Source organism: Trichechus manatus, unplaced genomic scaffold (assembly GCF_000243295.1).
Source record: "Trichechus manatus latirostris isolate Lorelei unplaced genomic scaffold, TriManLat1.0 scaffold00016, whole genome shotgun sequence".
NCBI lineage: Eukaryota > Metazoa > Chordata > Mammalia > Sirenia > Trichechidae > Trichechus > Trichechus manatus.
The window spans coordinates 666,101-682,529 of NW_004443952.1; the positions used below are offsets into that span (position 1 = coordinate 666,101).

General features: G+C 39.0%; 1 protein-coding gene across 7 annotated transcripts in view; it reads left to right on the plus strand.

Moving 5' to 3' along the window:
* The window catches only part of CDK5RAP2 (CDK5 regulatory subunit associated protein 2), a 233,404-nt gene that overhangs the window by 96,099 nt on the left and 120,876 nt on the right, over positions 1 to 16,429 (plus strand). For all 7 annotated transcript variants that reach the window (XM_023727350.1, XM_023727354.1, XM_023727352.1 and 4 more), the window contains one exon: positions 8,869 to 9,039. In XM_023727350.1, the coding sequence (XP_023583118.1) occupies positions 8,869 to 9,039 (171 nt within the window). The remainder of the gene's footprint in view (positions 1 to 8,868; positions 9,040 to 16,429) is intronic.

Here is a 16,429-nt window from a genome sequence, read left to right on the forward strand (position 1 = left end):
GTGATGCTGTGGCCAGATGAAGAAACCTGGGAACAGGGGTCAGCCTAGGGGGTGTGCATAAAGAGAGAGTGAGGTGAGACCATATCATTCATTTCCTGTGCCCCTGCTGTGTACCAGCTTCTGTGCCACACAACTGTCCTGCATCTCTCATTTAACTCTCCAAGGGCCTTAAGAGTATGTATTATTATCTCCATTTACTAGAAAGGAAACATTCAGAAACATTTAAGTTATGTATCTGTGGTCACACAGCTAGTTCGCAGTAGAGCCAGGATTCAGGGCGAAGTTTGCCCATATTTACAGCCTAGGAATATTGAAGGAGGTTTGAGGAGACCAGCCAAGATTTTCAATTTTCAGTCCTGATAGTTTTACGCAGGCGAGACATGCTGTCTCCATGCCTCTTGAAAACATTATTATAACTCTCTGATGCTGAGCACATGAGCCTGCCTAGCTGTCTTTGTGTTACCATGGCAGCTGCTCCTCCTCAGGGCCCCCTACCCCCCCACCCCCGCCTCAGTAGTCCTTTTACTCTCAGCCTTCTCTAACTGCTCTTCATATGAGACCTAAGAGCCCTGGGTCCGGCCCCATTCTTTAGTAGCAGGGCCTCAGTCCCAGGCTGGATATTCCATCAACCTCGAGTCCTTTGTGAAACTATATATGAGCTTAGGGTATTGGAATTTTTGACCAGTGGAAGCCATCACAGAGTGGTTCTGTACTTTCTTTGGTTTTAACACTAATAATAGTTGAATGGAAAGAGCAGATTTTGGGGTCACATAGACTTGTGTTCGAATTTCAGCACTAGCACTTATTTGTATAGCTTTGGGAAAATCACTCAACCTCTGTGAACCTTAGTGTCCTTCCTGTAAAAGCAAGACTAATAATACCATGTAGACAGTCATTAGAGATGTATTATGTAAAAAATGTCTTGGCCCATGCTTGGTTGATGCATAGCTGGTGCTTATTAAATGGTGGGTTCCATTACTGATGATTATAATAAGGGAAGTGGTTCATACTCTTTGGTATCCTGATGTTCCTTGAGAGTTTGATGATGATGTGGGAACTCTACCCAGAAAATTTGCATAGAATCGCAGGAGACTCATTCAGTGGACCCTCTATGTGGTATGATAAAACTACATCTTCTTCATGGAATTTTGGAACAGGTCATTTTCACGTTGTTAACTCTGGTGAGTTGGGGTTCCACGTGGGAGAAATGCGGCATAACATTAGTAGCCTTTATCACTTAAAACAGGTTAATGTTCTTAATCTAGGTAATGGAATTAAATTTTTAGAAGCAAATGAAAAGGAGAATGGAGTAAATGATTGCTAAATAGACACATACACTAGAACTTGAACCAGTCATCAAAATATGGACCTATGTATCTGCTAGACATGGTTATAAAGGAAGGAACTGAATCTGGGAAATGACATAAGAGTGCACACTCTTTATTTAGCATGTTATATAAACATTTTAAAATTAACAGGTAGGCAATGAATGATCTTTCTAGGATGGCATGCAACTTTATTGCAAATGTAAAGATGTACCTAAATGTCTTAACAAAAGGTTTAATGGTCACTCTTATTCTTAACAGCAATTTTCAGGGTGAGGTTTCTAAAATAAGTGTCAGATAACCATTAAGTGGCTTGGGATCATTGTGATAGTGGATGATGCAAAAGAGAACCAAGCCCTTGTCATGATGTAGAGGTGATTTGAGAGGCTTTGGAATCAGACAGACCTGGAATCAGGCAGGTGATGTTCCTTAGTGACATTGATGTTGGATAAATTACTATGCCTGTCTGAGCCTTTCCTCAGTCATAAAATAGGAATGGTCTCACCACATTTATTCATTCACTCAGTCAAACATTCATCAGATATTTATTGATATTATTGATGCTGTTCTGATTATCTATTGCTGCATAGCAAATTACCCCAAAACTTGATGTCTAAAAGTAATAATCATTTGATATGATTTTGTGGGGCCACAGATTTGGGCAGGGCTCAGTTGGGTGATTTTCTGTTCCACATGGTCTCAGTTGAGGTCATTCATGGCATTCAGCTGGTGGATGGGCTTGTCTTGGAGGGTCTATGATGCTTTACTTACATGTCTGGTACCTTCTTGGGGATGATTGGAAGGCTGAGGCCAGCTGGGATTGTCAACTGGAACACCTGTGTTTAATCTGCCACAAACCCAAAACCAAACCAAACCCATTGCTGTCGAGTAGATTCTGACTCAGAGTGACCCTATAGGACAGAGTAGGGTCCTGTAGGATTTCCAGTGAGCGGCTAGTGGATTCAAATGGCCGACCTTTTGCCTACTATTCGCTAGCTACCCATTCTGAGTACTGGAGATACAGCAGTAAGCAAAATACACAAAAATTCCCACCCTGATGGAGCTTACTATTGGTGGGGGAACAATAAACAAAATAAATTCATAAATTATATTCTATACTAGAATGTGCTATAGGGGAAAATAATGAAGGAAAGAAATAGGAAGAGTGAGGTTGTGGTGCGGCTAGTGAACTTTCCAGGTAGAGAGAGCAGCAGACATAAATACCTTGACCTAGGAATATGCCTGGTATGTAAGAGGAACAGCAAGGAGGCCAGGGTAGCCAGAGCAGAACAAGTGAGAGGAGGAGAAAAGGTGAGCGAGGTAGTAGGGATCCAGGTGGCATAGGCCTTGTAGGCCATCTTAGGTTATGAAGATTAAATGGGTTGATATGAAGTGCCTAGCAAGGTCGGAGCCCTGGTGGCATAGTGGTTAAGAGCTCAGCTGCTAACCAGAAGGTCAGCAGTTTGAATCCACCAGCTGCTCCTTGGAAACCCTATGGGGCAGTTCTGCTCTATCCTCTAGGTTCCCTATGAGTCAGAACTGACTCAATGGCAACAGGTAACAAGGTGTCTGGAACAGCAGTTGGCACTTGACACACAGAAACTTTCCTAGCTTTCCTTTTCAGTAGAACCCAGGTGTGGGAGCTCCTAGCTTCTCCTTACTTTACCCTACTCCTCAGCCACAGCTTCTTCTCTGGCACTGGTGTATGTACTCATTCTGATTATTAACACCATCAGCAAAACACAATCAGGAAGACAAGAAAATAATGAAGTACCTTTGAAAGGTATATCCTTATAATACACTTCTTCTGTAATAGCATTAGTGAGATGGCTTGACTTTGCCCTGGTGGATTTTCTAATGTAGAGAGGAAAGGAGTTTGTGTATGTACACCTTGGATGATTCTTTTCATTAGAACTGTCCTTGAAAATATTTTCTTTTATGGCCAACAAAGACAGCTTACACAAGGGGAAATCCAGACAGTAGTCAAACATGGTTGGAAGTTAAAGAAATGCAAATTCAAACACTTGTGAAGAACCATTTCATTACCAATTAAATTAGCAAACATTTAAGAAAATATCAATGCTGGTGAGGATGTGGTGAAACAAAATTTATGCTTTTGTGGTGGCGTTTTATGTTGCTGCCGTCTTGAAAGAAAGTCTGTCATTTTGTAGAACGAATCCTTAACACATGAGTATCCTTTGACTTAGTAATGCCACTTTCAAGTAGCTTAAGAAAACAAATGAAAAGTTAGAGAAAAAGCTTAAGTTTTATGCACAGAGCTATTTGCTGTATTATCTGTAAGAACAAATGATTGGAGACAGTGGGACTATAGTTAAATGAATTATGATATACTTATTAAAACTGATAAATATGAAGATTATGTGGTACCTTTCACTAAACACTAGCTAGTGGCCATGTCTTGCCTTCCCCTTGGGCTAAGAGAGTGAGCAGAACCAAGTAGGAAGCTCAAATAGAACGTTGTGCAGACCTTTCCCATATCTGTACTTTTTCTTTACAATAACTATTTTCTTGACTTTATACTCTTAAGCTTTTCTTTTTATTTTATAATTGTTCTTTTTCTGTCATCATTATTTAATTGGTAGGTCATGGTGTAATGGAAGAAATGAAGTTAAGTGGGAAAAAGTCCAAGCCAAAGTTAAAATTATATAAAAGTTATGGCTGCAGATGGACAAGGACTGAAAGGAACATCTACAAATTGAAAATGGTTTAATTTGTTGGCATGACTGTATTATGGGAGAATATTTTTATTCTTTAATTTTAGAATTCTGTTAATGTTCCCTTGGTATTATTTGTATAATAAAAAATCCTTCTTTTCCCCTCCAGAATTGAATTTCTATTTACTGACATTTACAGTTCATCATAGTTTCTTGGTCCACTTGTTTTAGATTAAAGCTTTAGGGCAATCTCATCATCATCTGTTTGCTCAAGAAAAAAATTAACATTTAATTTTTAAAGTTTTTTTTTCTATGTGAATGTAGCTTATATGAAGTATGAAAAAATTTAAAAATAGAAAAAAAGACCATAATTTAAAAAATTATCTATAATTATGTGTTTCTTCCAAGTTTTTTATCAGTGTCCTTTAAAAAAACGGCTTATTATGGAAATATGCAAATATTCCCAGAAGGAAAGAGAATAATACGTTGAGCCCCTGTGTACTTGTCACTCAGCTTCAGAAACCTTGTTTCATCTATGCTCTCTCCCTGAATCCTGTTTCACAGTGAATTATTTTAAGCAAATCTCAGACATGTCATTTCATCAGTATTTTAGTATGTTTTAAAAAATACCATTATCACATCTAAAAGATATGTAATCTCTTAACATTGTCAGATATCCAAATAATGTTTAGATTTTCCTGATTGTCTCATTAAAACAAAAAAAAAATCTTAAAGTTAGTTTGTTCAAATCATGATCCAGACAAAGTATGCGTGTTGCATTGGTTGATATGTCTCTTAAGTCTCTTTTTAAAAACTTTTTATTTAGAAATAATTTAAGACTTGTAGAAGAGTTACAAAAATAGTACAGAGAGTTCCTGTATATCCTTAACCCAGCTTCCCCTAATGTTAACATTGTACGTAACTGTAGTACAATTATTGGAACCAGGAAATTAACACTGATACAATATTATTAAGTAACCTACAGACCTCATTTGGGTATTGCCAGCTTGCCCATTTTAATGCTCTTTTCTGGTCCAGGATCCAATTCAGAATCTACCCTGCATTTAATTGGCATATCTCCTTAGCCTTGTCCAGTCTGGGACAGTTGCTCAGTCTTTGTCTTTCATGACCTTGACTCTTTTGAAGAGTATTAGTCAACTATTTTATGCAATATCCCTCAGTTTTGGTTTGTCTGATGTTTCTCTCATGATTAGATTGAGGACTAGCACACCAAGTGTATCATATCTGGAGGTACATGTTGTCAGTATATCTTATTACCCTGTTATGTTAATGTTGATCACTTGGTTATGGAGGTGTCTACTGAATTTCTCCACTACAAAGTTATTCTTTCTTCCTTTTGTAATTACTAAGCGTCTTGTGAGGAGATATTCTGAGATGATATAAATATCCTGTTTCCCATCATACTTCTCCAAGGATCCTTGGTTTCTTTTATTGGAGAATGACATTTAGAAACCAAGATCTTAATGATAGGTGTGCTTATTACTACTGGATATCATTGATTCTAGGCCTTCTCAGTGGACAGAACTAGGAAATAGATGTACGTATACTAACACATGTGTATACACATCTATATTTCTATATCCAGCTGTGTGTATGTGTGTGTATAAAAGTTATGAATTCATATTGATATACATAATTCACTTTAGCCTTCCCCAACTTTCTTAAGTATTGTTTAATCACAGTTTCCCCCTTTCTTTTTCATTGTAATTTATTTGTTGAATAAATTGGGTCACTTGTCCTGTAGAGTTTTCTACATTCCAGATTTTGTTGATTGTATCTTTGTCATATTCACTTTTTCTGCTGATTCTATTTCTAGTATATTAGTAGTTAGATAAGATGCATGTTTAAATTCAGGCTTAATTTTTTGGCAAGATTACATTATAGGGTCGCTATGAGTCAGAATTGACGCGAGGGCAATGGGTTTGGTTTTTTTGGTTGGGAATTAGGACATGGACATCTTTAAACCAAAAACCCAACCCCATTGCCATTGAGTTGATTCCAAATCATAGTGACCCTATAGGACAGAGTAGAACTGCCCTGTAGGGTCTCCAAGGCTGTAATCTTTACAGAAGCCGACTGCTACATCTTTCTCCCCAGGAGCTGCTTGTGGGTTTGAACTGCCAAACTTTTGGTTAGCGGCCGAGTGTTTAACCACTGTGTCACCAGGGCACCAGGACCATTATTCTGCCTACTACAGTGACCAGTTTTTTTTTTTTTTTAAATATCAGTATGAACTCCAAGGCTTATAACATTTTTGATATATTTTAATTAGTTGTTATTATCCATGTTAATATTCTGAGTGTCCTACTTTTGGGCCAAGAAAAAGCTTATTTAAGTTGATTCTTCAGTGTCTTGAACATGAACCGTGTGGTCTTTGGGAGCTTTCTTCTTTTTTTACAGGAGTAAATTTCTGGGCTCATATTGTACATTCTTGCCCAAGGCCTGGAATTGGCCCTTTCTATAAGGCAAACTTTAGTGTGCATCAGAATTCCCTGGAGGATTTGTTAAAACACAAATTGATGTACCCCACCTCCAGAGTTTTTGATTCCATAGGTCTGGGGTGTGCCCAAGAATTTGTATTTTGACAAGTTCTAGGTGATGCTGATACTGCTTTTCCAGGGACTTCACTTTGAGAACCAGTGCAGTAAGGAACTCTGGTTCTTTGTGTTGGCAAATGGTATTTAGAGCCTGTAGTCTGGACACTAGGGGGAACACTAATTCTAGGCTTTTTCAGTGGAAGGAGGTAGGAAATCACAGGAAATAGAAGTTCATATTGATATTTCCAATTCTGATTCAGAATTATAAATTTTAACTTACTTTATATTTATATTTTGTAATGATTGAAGTCTTGGTTCTTAATGACCTTAATAATTATTTATCTAATAAATACACACACACACACACACACACACACACCCTGAGTTTTTGAATAAAAATACCAGTATTATTAATTACAACATGATTGCTGGAAAGATTTTTTTGTAGTCCTTTTTGTCCTTAGGGAAATATCCCATTAGGGATGTACAGATTACTCTGCTTTAAAGTTCTTGAAATAATTCCTCTCTGTTTGATTAGCCAATCAACTTGATACATAGTTAAATACATTTGTTTTTGCTTTCAGTTTTAAGTGATTTTTATTTCATTTTTTTAATAATTATCTGAACATTTAAATGGTTCCAAAATCACATCTTGTCATGGATTGAATTCTGTCCCCCCAAAAATGGGTTTATCAGTTTGGCTGGTCATGATTCCCAGTATTGTTTGGTTGTCCTCCATTCTGTGATTGTAATTTTATGTTAAAGAGGATTAGGGTAGGATTGTAACACCCTTACTAAGGTCACATCCCTGATCCAGTGTAAAAGGAGTTTCCCTGGGGTGTGGCCTGCATCACCTTTTATCTTACAAGAAATGAAAGCGAAGAGAAGCAAGCAGAGAGTTGGGGACCTCCTACCACGAAGAAAGCAGTGATGGGAGCAGAGCACATCCTTTGGACCTGGGGTTCCTGTGTGGAGAAGCTCCTAGTCCGGGGGAACATTGATGAGAAGGCTGACAGAGAGAGAAAGCCTTCCCCCGGAGCTGACGCCCTGAATTTGGACTTTTAGCCTACTTTACTGTGAGGAAATAAACTTCTCTTTGTTAAAGCCATCCACTTGTGGTTATTTCTGTTATAGCAGCACTAGATGACTAACACACATTCCTAAAATGAGTTCTCATATCTGTATCTGTCCCTTTTACCTTTTCTAGAACCCATTGCCATTGAGTGGATTCTGACTCATGGTGATCCTATAGGACAGAGTAGATCTGTCCTATAGGGTTTCCAAGGAGTAGCTGGTGGGTTTGAACCGCCTACCTTTCAGTTAGCAACCGAGTGCTTAACCACCATGCCACCAGGGCTCTCCCTGTTCTAGGCAGCTATGTAATTTATTTTATGGTTAAATAAATGGCAGTATGCTGTACATACTTTTTTCTCCTGCGTCCTTCCCCCCCATGCCCATTTAACAATATATTCTGGAGATTACTTTAGGGTGATATATTTATAGAGAGCATCCTTACTGTTTTTCCTTTATAGCATAATAGTACTCCGTGGTGAGAGTGTATCATAGTTTATTCCTCTTCTGGTGAGTATTTGGATTGTTTCCTTCCTTTTGCTATTACAAGTAGTGCTCCAGTATTATGAATAGTACGTATTTTAAGGTAGTCAGAATCACACTGTATGCTGTTTGTTTTCTGCTTTTTTCCTTAACATTAACATGAGCATTTTCCATGTTACTGTAAATTCTTTGTAAATGATATAATTTAAGACAATTTTTTTTTTCTGGTTATGAAAGTAATAGACTTATTTAGAGATTTTAGAAATGCAGAAAAATAAAAAAGTAAAAATCAAATGAACATCACCCATCATCTTTACTCAGGTATACTGTTATCATTTTGATGTTTTTCCTCTTAGTATTAACAGCATTTTGTATAATCATTTAGAAAACAATCAGCATCCTATTACATATACAATTTGATACCCTGGTTTGTTTTTACTCGTAATTGTGCTTTTTCTGTATTATATAATATCTTTAAAATTATTTCCCTATTGTTGGATTTCTAGTTTCTTTCTTGTTTTTCAATATTGGAAAGAGTGATATCATAAATTATCTGTGTGTAAGTTTTTTTTTTCAAGTTTCTGATTATTAAAGTTGGTTTTCATTAAGACTAAATGAGAAGAAAGTACACATTTGTTAAATACATCTATTAGCATGCTCTCTTATAGCAGTAATTTGGCATGTCAGATAGGTGGGGGATTGTCACCTTGAAATTTTTGTCAAGTAACTTCCATTTTTTCCCTCTCTTCTGGATAGGACCTTAGAAATCAAGTTGAGAAACTACGTGATGAAGTGACTGAAAGAGAGAAAGCAGTGGAGAATCGCTACAAGAGTCTTTTGAGTGAAAGTAATCAAAAATTGTGCAGTCAAGAGCAAGAGATCAAACGTCTAACAGAAAGTGTCAATCAAAAGGACTTGTTGCTTATGGTACCATAACTTTTGTTTTCTTTTGTATTTAAATCTGTTGATTTAGCATGTGTTGTTCTTTTTTTTTTTAAACTCTTTTCCAGGAACATTTATAAAAAAATAATATTATAATGATTATAATCTTCATTGTTTAGTTTTTCAGAGCACTTTAGAGCTTTCTTTATGTCATTTGGGCTTCAGCTACTAGAAGGGTGGGTTTGGAGAAATGGAGGCTCAGAGAGGGAAAAGAACTTACCCTGGGCCTGTTTTGCTGTAGTGCCCAGCCAGCTGCACTGATGTACTTCTACTGCATGTACTTGCTGTTCCTTATTTGTTCCATGCTTTTCACTCCTCTCTACTTTTTCTGTGACTATTCCTTTTTGTCTTAGCATACTCTGTGTCTTAGTTATTTAATGCTGCTATAACAGAAATACCACAAATTGCTGGCTTTAACAAACAAATTTATTTCTCATAGTTTAGAAGGCTAGAAGTCCGAATTCAAGGTGCTGGCTCTAGGGGAAGGCTTTCTCTCTCTGTTGGCTCTGGAGGAAGGTTCTTGTCTCTTTTTGCTTCTGCTCCTGGGTGATCTTCATACGGCTTGGCATCTCTCTTCCTCCATCTCTGCTTCTCTTGCTTGCTTTTTTTTTTTTTTTAATTAGTTTCTCATTCAACAATTTATACGCAAATTGTTTTGTGACATCAGTTGCAATCCCTGCAATGGGTCAACACTCTCCCCTTCCGCACCCCAATTCCTCATTTCCATCTGTCCATTTTTCCTCCCTTCTTGCTTTCTTGTTTTTGCTTTTGGGGAGGTGTTGCCCTTTTGGTCTTGTATCTATGATTGAACTAAGAAGCACATTCCTCACGTGTGTTATTGTTTGTTTTATAGACCTGTTTAATCTTTGGCTAAAGGGTCAACTTCAGGAGTGGCTTCAGTTCTGAGTTAAAAGGGTGTCCGGGGGCCTAGTCTCAGAGGTTCTTCTGACATAATCTCTGTCAGAACAGTAAGTCTGGTCTTTTTTTTGTGAATTTCAATTTTGTTCTACATTTTTCTCTTTCTCTGTCTGGGGCCCTGTATTGTGATCCCTGTCAAAGCAGTTGGTGTGGTTGTTGGGCACCATCTAGTTCTTCTGGGCTCAGGCTGGTGGAGGCTGTGGTACTTGTGGTCTTTTAGCCCTTTGGACTAATATTTCCCTTGTGTCTTTTGTTTTCTTCATTCTCGTTTGCTCCAGAGGGATGGGACCAGTAGATGTATCTTAGATGGCCACTCACAAGCTTTTAAGACCCAGATGCTACTCACCAAAGTTGGTTGTAGAACATTTTCTTTATGAACTTCGTTATGCTGATTGACCTAGATGACCCCTGCAACCATGATCCTCAGCCCCTAGTCCCTCGGTGTTTGGATGTGCCTATGAAGCTTCTGTGCCTTGGTCAAGTTGTGCTGACTTCCCCTATATTGTGCACTGTCTTCCCCTTCACCAAAGTTAACACTTACGTACTATCTAATGATTTCCCCTCCCCAACCCTCCCCTCCCCTAGTAGTCATCAAAGATTATTTCTTTCTATGTGTAAAGCTTTCTTGAGTTTTTAAAATAGTGGTCTCATATAGTATTTGTCCTTCTGTGATTAACTTATTTCACTCAGCGTAATGCCCTCCAGATTCATCCATGTTGTAAGATATTTCAAAGATTTGTCATTATTCTTTATTATTGTGTAGTATTCCATTGTGTGTATATATCACAATTTGTTAAGCCGTTCATTTGTTGATGGGCACTTAGGTTGTTTGAATCCTTTGCTATTGTGAATAATACTGTAATGAACATGAGTGTGCATATGTGTATTCATGTGACGGCTCTTATTTCTCTAGGATATATTCCTAGGGGTGGGATTGCTGGATTATATGGTATTTCTATTTCTAGCTTTTTAAGGAAGCACTATATTGTTTTCCGTAGTGGTTGTACCATTTTACATTCCCATGAGCAGTACACAAGAATTCCAGTCTCTCCGAGACCTCTCCAGCACTTGTTATTTTCTGTTTTTTTGATTTGTGCCAATAATGTCACAGTGAGATGGTTTCTCAGTGTAGTTTTGATTTGCATTTCACTAATGGCTAATGATCTTGAGCATTTACTACTCATTTGAGTAGTACTGATGTGAGCTGTTCTCTGAATGTTCGATAGAATTCTCCAGTGGAGCCATCCTGGCCAGGTCATTTTTTTGTTGGGAGGTTTTTTTTTAAGTACCTCTTCGATCTCTTCTCTTGCTATGGGTCTGTTCACATCTTCTATCTCAGTTTGTGTTGGTTTAGGTAGATAGTTTGTTTCTAGGAATTTGTCCATTTTTTCTAGGTTCTTAAATTTGTTGGAGTACAATTTTTCATAGTATTCTGTTATGATCCTTTTTATTGCAGCTATGTCTGTTGTAATGTCCCCCATCTCATTTCTTATTTGAGTTATTTATTTCCTCTCCTGTTTTTCTTTTGTCAGTTTGGCCAGTGGTTTGTCGATTTTGTTGATCTTTTCAAAGAACCAACTTTTCATTTTGTTGATTTTTTTCTATTGTTTTTCTACTCTCTTATTTCATTTATTTCTGCTCTAATGTTTATTATTTCCTTTCTTCTCTTGGCTGTGGGCTTTTGCTGTTGTCTTTTTATTGTTCGTGTTGTAGGGCTAGTGCTTTGATTTTGTCTTGTTCTTTTTTTTTTTTTAATGTGTGCATTTATTGCTATAAATTGACCTCTGATATATCCCAAAGGTTTTGGTATGATATGATTTCATTCTCATTTGATTTTAGGAATTTTTTTAATTCCCTCTTTGATTTCTTCTATTATCCATTTGTTTTTAAGCAAGGTGTTATTCAATTTCCATGTATTTGATTTTTTATCCTTGTTCTTCCAGTTATTGATTTCTACTTTTGTGGCATTTTGATCAGAAAAGATGCCTTGTATTATTTCAGTGTTTTGGATTTTATTGAGGGTTGCTGTGGCCTGAAATGTGGTCTGTTCTGGAGAATGTTCCATGTGTGTTGGAAAAGAATCAATACTTTGCTGCCGTTGGTTGTAGTATTCTATATATGCTATGAGGTCCAGTTTTTTTATTTTGGCCTTTAGATTTTCTATATCTGTGTTGGGTTTCTTTCTAGATACTCTGTCCTTTACTGAGAGTGTGTGTTGAAGTCGCCTTCTACTGTTGTGGAACTGTCTATTTCTTTTTTCAGGCCTGTTAGAATTTGATTTATGTATTTTGGGCACTGTTGTTGGGTGCATAAATATTTTTTAAGGCTATGTTTCTTTGTGTATTGTCCCTTTAATCATTATATAACGTCCTTCCTTGTCTTTTATTGTTGGTGTTGCCTTAAAGTCTCTTTTATTTGAGATTAGTATTGCCACTCTTGCCCTTGATATTTTTTTCCCATCCTTTGATTTGTAATAAATTTATGTCTTTGTGTCTAAGATGTGTCTCTTGTACACAGCATATTGATGGGTCATTTTTTTTTTATCCATTCTGCCACTCTGTCTCTTTACAGGTGCATTTAAACCATTTGCTTTCAGTGTGGTTATTGATAGGTGCGAGTTTATTGCTATCATATTGTTGTGCTTTTATTTGTGGTACTGACATTTTCTTTGTTCCTCTTACTCTCCTGTTCTGAGTTTCTTTTGTTTGTGGATTTTCTTACTGTAGATTTTGTGTTTACTGAATCTTTATGTTTTTCTTCTTTTTTTTTTGCTGATGAGTAGGTTTGTTAAGTTTATGTGTGGTTATCTTGAAATTTACCCCATCTTCCTAAGTTTGAACCAGTCTCTTATTATTTGATATCATCTTGACTTCCTCTCCATTTGAAAGTTCTATACTTGCACTGTTTATTTCCCCTTTACTTGTTTTGATGTTGTCGTCATTTATAGATTGGTGTCTCATTTCCCTGATTGAAGTTTTTTAGCCTTGTTTTATTATTGAGAGTTCTTTATCTAGGTTGTTATCTGGCTGATGCTGTCCTGTGTGTTATAGTTTGTTGTCTGATGTTGTTGGTTCTCTAACTGGAGGTTCTCTTTAACATTTCTTGTAAGTTTGGTTAGGTTTTTAAAAATTCCCTTAATTTCTGTTTATCTGGAAATGTCCTAATTTTGCCCTTGTATTTGAGAGAGAGTTTTGCAGGATATATTATTCTTGGTTGGCATTTTTTTTCTTTTAAGGTTTTATATGTGTTATCCCTTTGCCTTTTTGTTTGCGTAGTTTCTGCTGAGTAATCAGTTTAGTCTTATTGTTTCATCTTTGTAAATGACTCTTCATTTTTTTGCGCCGCTCTCAGGATTCTTTCTTGTCTTTAGTTTTGGCAAATGTGATTATGATGACTTGGTGATTGTCTTCAGGGTCTGTCCTATATGGGGTTCATTGAGCTTCTTGGATGGTCAGCTTTTTGTCTTTCATGATATTTGGGAAGTTTTCTGCCAGCAAATCTTCAACAGTCTTCTCTGTGTTTTCCATTTTCTCCTGTTCTGGAGCTCCGATGACTCACAGATTTTTGCTTTTTATTGTGTCCCATATAATTCTTAGGTTTTCTTCATTCTTTTCTCTGAGTTTTCATCAAAGTGGTGTCCATTGATTTGTCATGAATCTCGCTGATTTTGTCTTCCCTTTCTTCAGATTTACTCCTCAAACTTTTTACAGAGTTGTCCATTTCTGAAATTTTGTTGTTTGTCTTTTGTATTTCTAGTTACTGTTCTGTATGGTTTCTAATTATTTATTTTGATGTTTTGTTCTTGTATTATTTTCTTGAATTCTATTGCTTTGTGTTTTCCTTGATTTTGGATATGTTTTTGTTGGTTTTGTCTGTGCGTTCCTTGATCTCTTTTCTTATCTCTTGGAGATCCCTAAATATTAGTCTTTTGAATTCCTTACCAGGTATTTCCATTGCCTTTCCTTTTACTGGAAGGTCTTCTGAGTCTTTATTTTGATCATTTGCTGGAACCATTTTGTCTTGCTTTTTTATGTTTTGATATTTTCTGCTGTCTCAGACATTTAAGATATTATTTTTCTTAATTTATTGATTGTATGTTCATTTGTTTTGCTCTGCTTTTTTGTTTTGTTTTAATATGTCAGAGGTGGTGTGCCAGGCATGTTTTTCTGCTTGCTCATTTGTGGGCTTGATAGTTCTCACCACCTTGTCCAGGTGTGTAGGGCAGCAACAGCAAGGGTTAGCCTGCTTGTCTGTACGTAGGTTTTGTGAGGTGGCTAAAGATGGACTCGGCGGGTGATGTTTGTCTCCTGATGTTGGTCCAGCAATGTGGGAGCTTTCCCAGCTTCTCTCCGCATAGGAGGGGGTGTCGGATGGGGAGTGGTGTGAGCTCGCTTCCCACCGTTCAGCAGCTGGTCAGGTGGCGGTGGGGGAAGTGTGGGTCTGGTGTGATTGCTAACCTGAACACTGGAGGTACTCTAGCTGCGGTGTCACGTTGGGGGCCGGTGGGGGTGTGGTGTACAGGGCTGGGTGGGGTGAGAAAGAAATGAAAAGAGAGAGAAAGATTTAAAAAAGTGGCTGGAGGGTGAGGGTTGAATGGACCTGAGGGCTGGCAGGAAAGGGGGTGGTGGTGTACAAGGCTAAGTGGAAGGTAGAAGTAAAAGAAAGAAAGTAAAAGACAAAAAAGAAAAGAAAAGATTAAGTGGTGGCATGGTGGGGGTGAGGTGGACTGGGGTAGCCGTGATCTGGTGGCTCTCTAGCTGTGGTGGCGCAGCCGGGTACAGCGGTGGGCAGGGAGGTGGTGTATGGGTGTTGGTCCGAGGGAAAGGAAAAGAGAGAAAAAGAAAAAATAGTTAATAATAAATAAATAAATATAATATTGGCAGTATAGTATGGCCCAGTGAGCAGGTACGGGATGGACCTGAGGGCCTGTTGGAAGGGAGGGGATGTGATGTGCGGAGCTAGGTGAGAGACAGAAAGTAAAGAAAGAAGAGAGGGAAATAGAAGCAAAAAAATAAAAGTTGGAATGGTGGGTGCCAGTGGGTGGGGGTGGGGTGGACCCGGGGTGGCCGTGGGCTAGTGGCTGTCTAGCTGAGGCAGTGAGGTGTAGCAGCGAGTTTTAGGACAGGGTGGAGTTGGCGTATGAGGCTAGGTGGGAGAAAGAAAGAAAAGGAAGAAAGGGAAACAAAAGAAAAAATATGACAGCGTGGCAGGAGCTGGCACGTAAGGGCAGGGCTGACCCAAGGAGGCTGTGTGCCAGTGGCTGTCTAGCTGATCAGTGCAGCATGGCCCATCGAGAAGGGACAGAGGTGTCCCAGTGGCCTAAGGGAGTGGAAGAAAGAAACGGAAGGAAAGGAAGGAGAGAGGAAAAGAAAAAGAAAAATGATCAATTTGGAAAAAAAAATGGCGATGAGGGAGCCGGCTTATGGTTGATTCAGAACTGGGGTGGCAGTGATCTAGTGTCTCTCTCACCAGGCAGCATGGTGTGACTCATTGGGAAGGGGTGGAGGCAGTGCATGGCGCTAGGTGGGAGGGAGAAAGAAAAGGAAGAAAGCGAAAGAGAAAAAAATGATGACGAGGGAGCCGGCTGGTGGGAGTGTGGCAGATCAGGAGTAGTGGCAAGCTGGTGTATATTTGCCAAGAGCCATGATGCAGCCTGTCAGGAAGGGGCAGAGGTGGCACACGGGGCTAGGTGGAGGGAGAAAGAAAAGGGAGGAAGAGAGAAAATAAAAAAAATAGCACGTCAGGAGTCAGCCGGGGCGGTGGGGGGCAAGGCAGACCTGAGGGCTGGTTGGAAGTCAGGGGGTGTGATGTGCGGGACTAGGTAGGAGGGAGAAGGAAAAGGAGAAAGAAACAAAAACAAAATGGTACGACAGGAGCTGGTGGGTGGGGGCGGGGCCAACCCAGGAGGCTGAGTGGTGTCGCGTGGCCCGTCCAGGCAGGGTGTAGGTGGTGTAGGTGGTGCATGAGGCTAGGTGGGAGGAACAAAGAAAGGGAAGGAAAGAGAGAGAAAAAAAAGGGCGCTGAGGGAGCCAGCTGGTGGGGTTAGGGAGGACCAGGGTTGGTGGAAAGCCGCTGTCTCTCTAGCCAAGCGATCATGGCCCGTTGGGAAGCAGCAGAGGCAGTGTACAGGGCAGAAGGATGAGGGGTGGGAAAGCGTGTTATTCTGGTTTTCAGGTACTGTGTCTCCTGTTGGGAGCTCCATGAAGTTGCCTTCCTGTACTCCCTGTCCGGGGTTGTTTATAGCTGTGCTCCAAGATGGCAAAGCTGTGCCGAGTTAGCTGGCAGGGGATCTCAACTCTGTAGCTCTTCTCCTTCTCTGTTCTTTACAGTTTCTTTTTCCACTTGGTACTTTGTTTAGTTCTTTATCCTTCATTTGATGCTTAGGATTCCAGGATTGACATTTGTATCTGTTTTACTTAGTTTTTTTGGCCTTTGCTGCAGAGGGATGGTGTGGTGC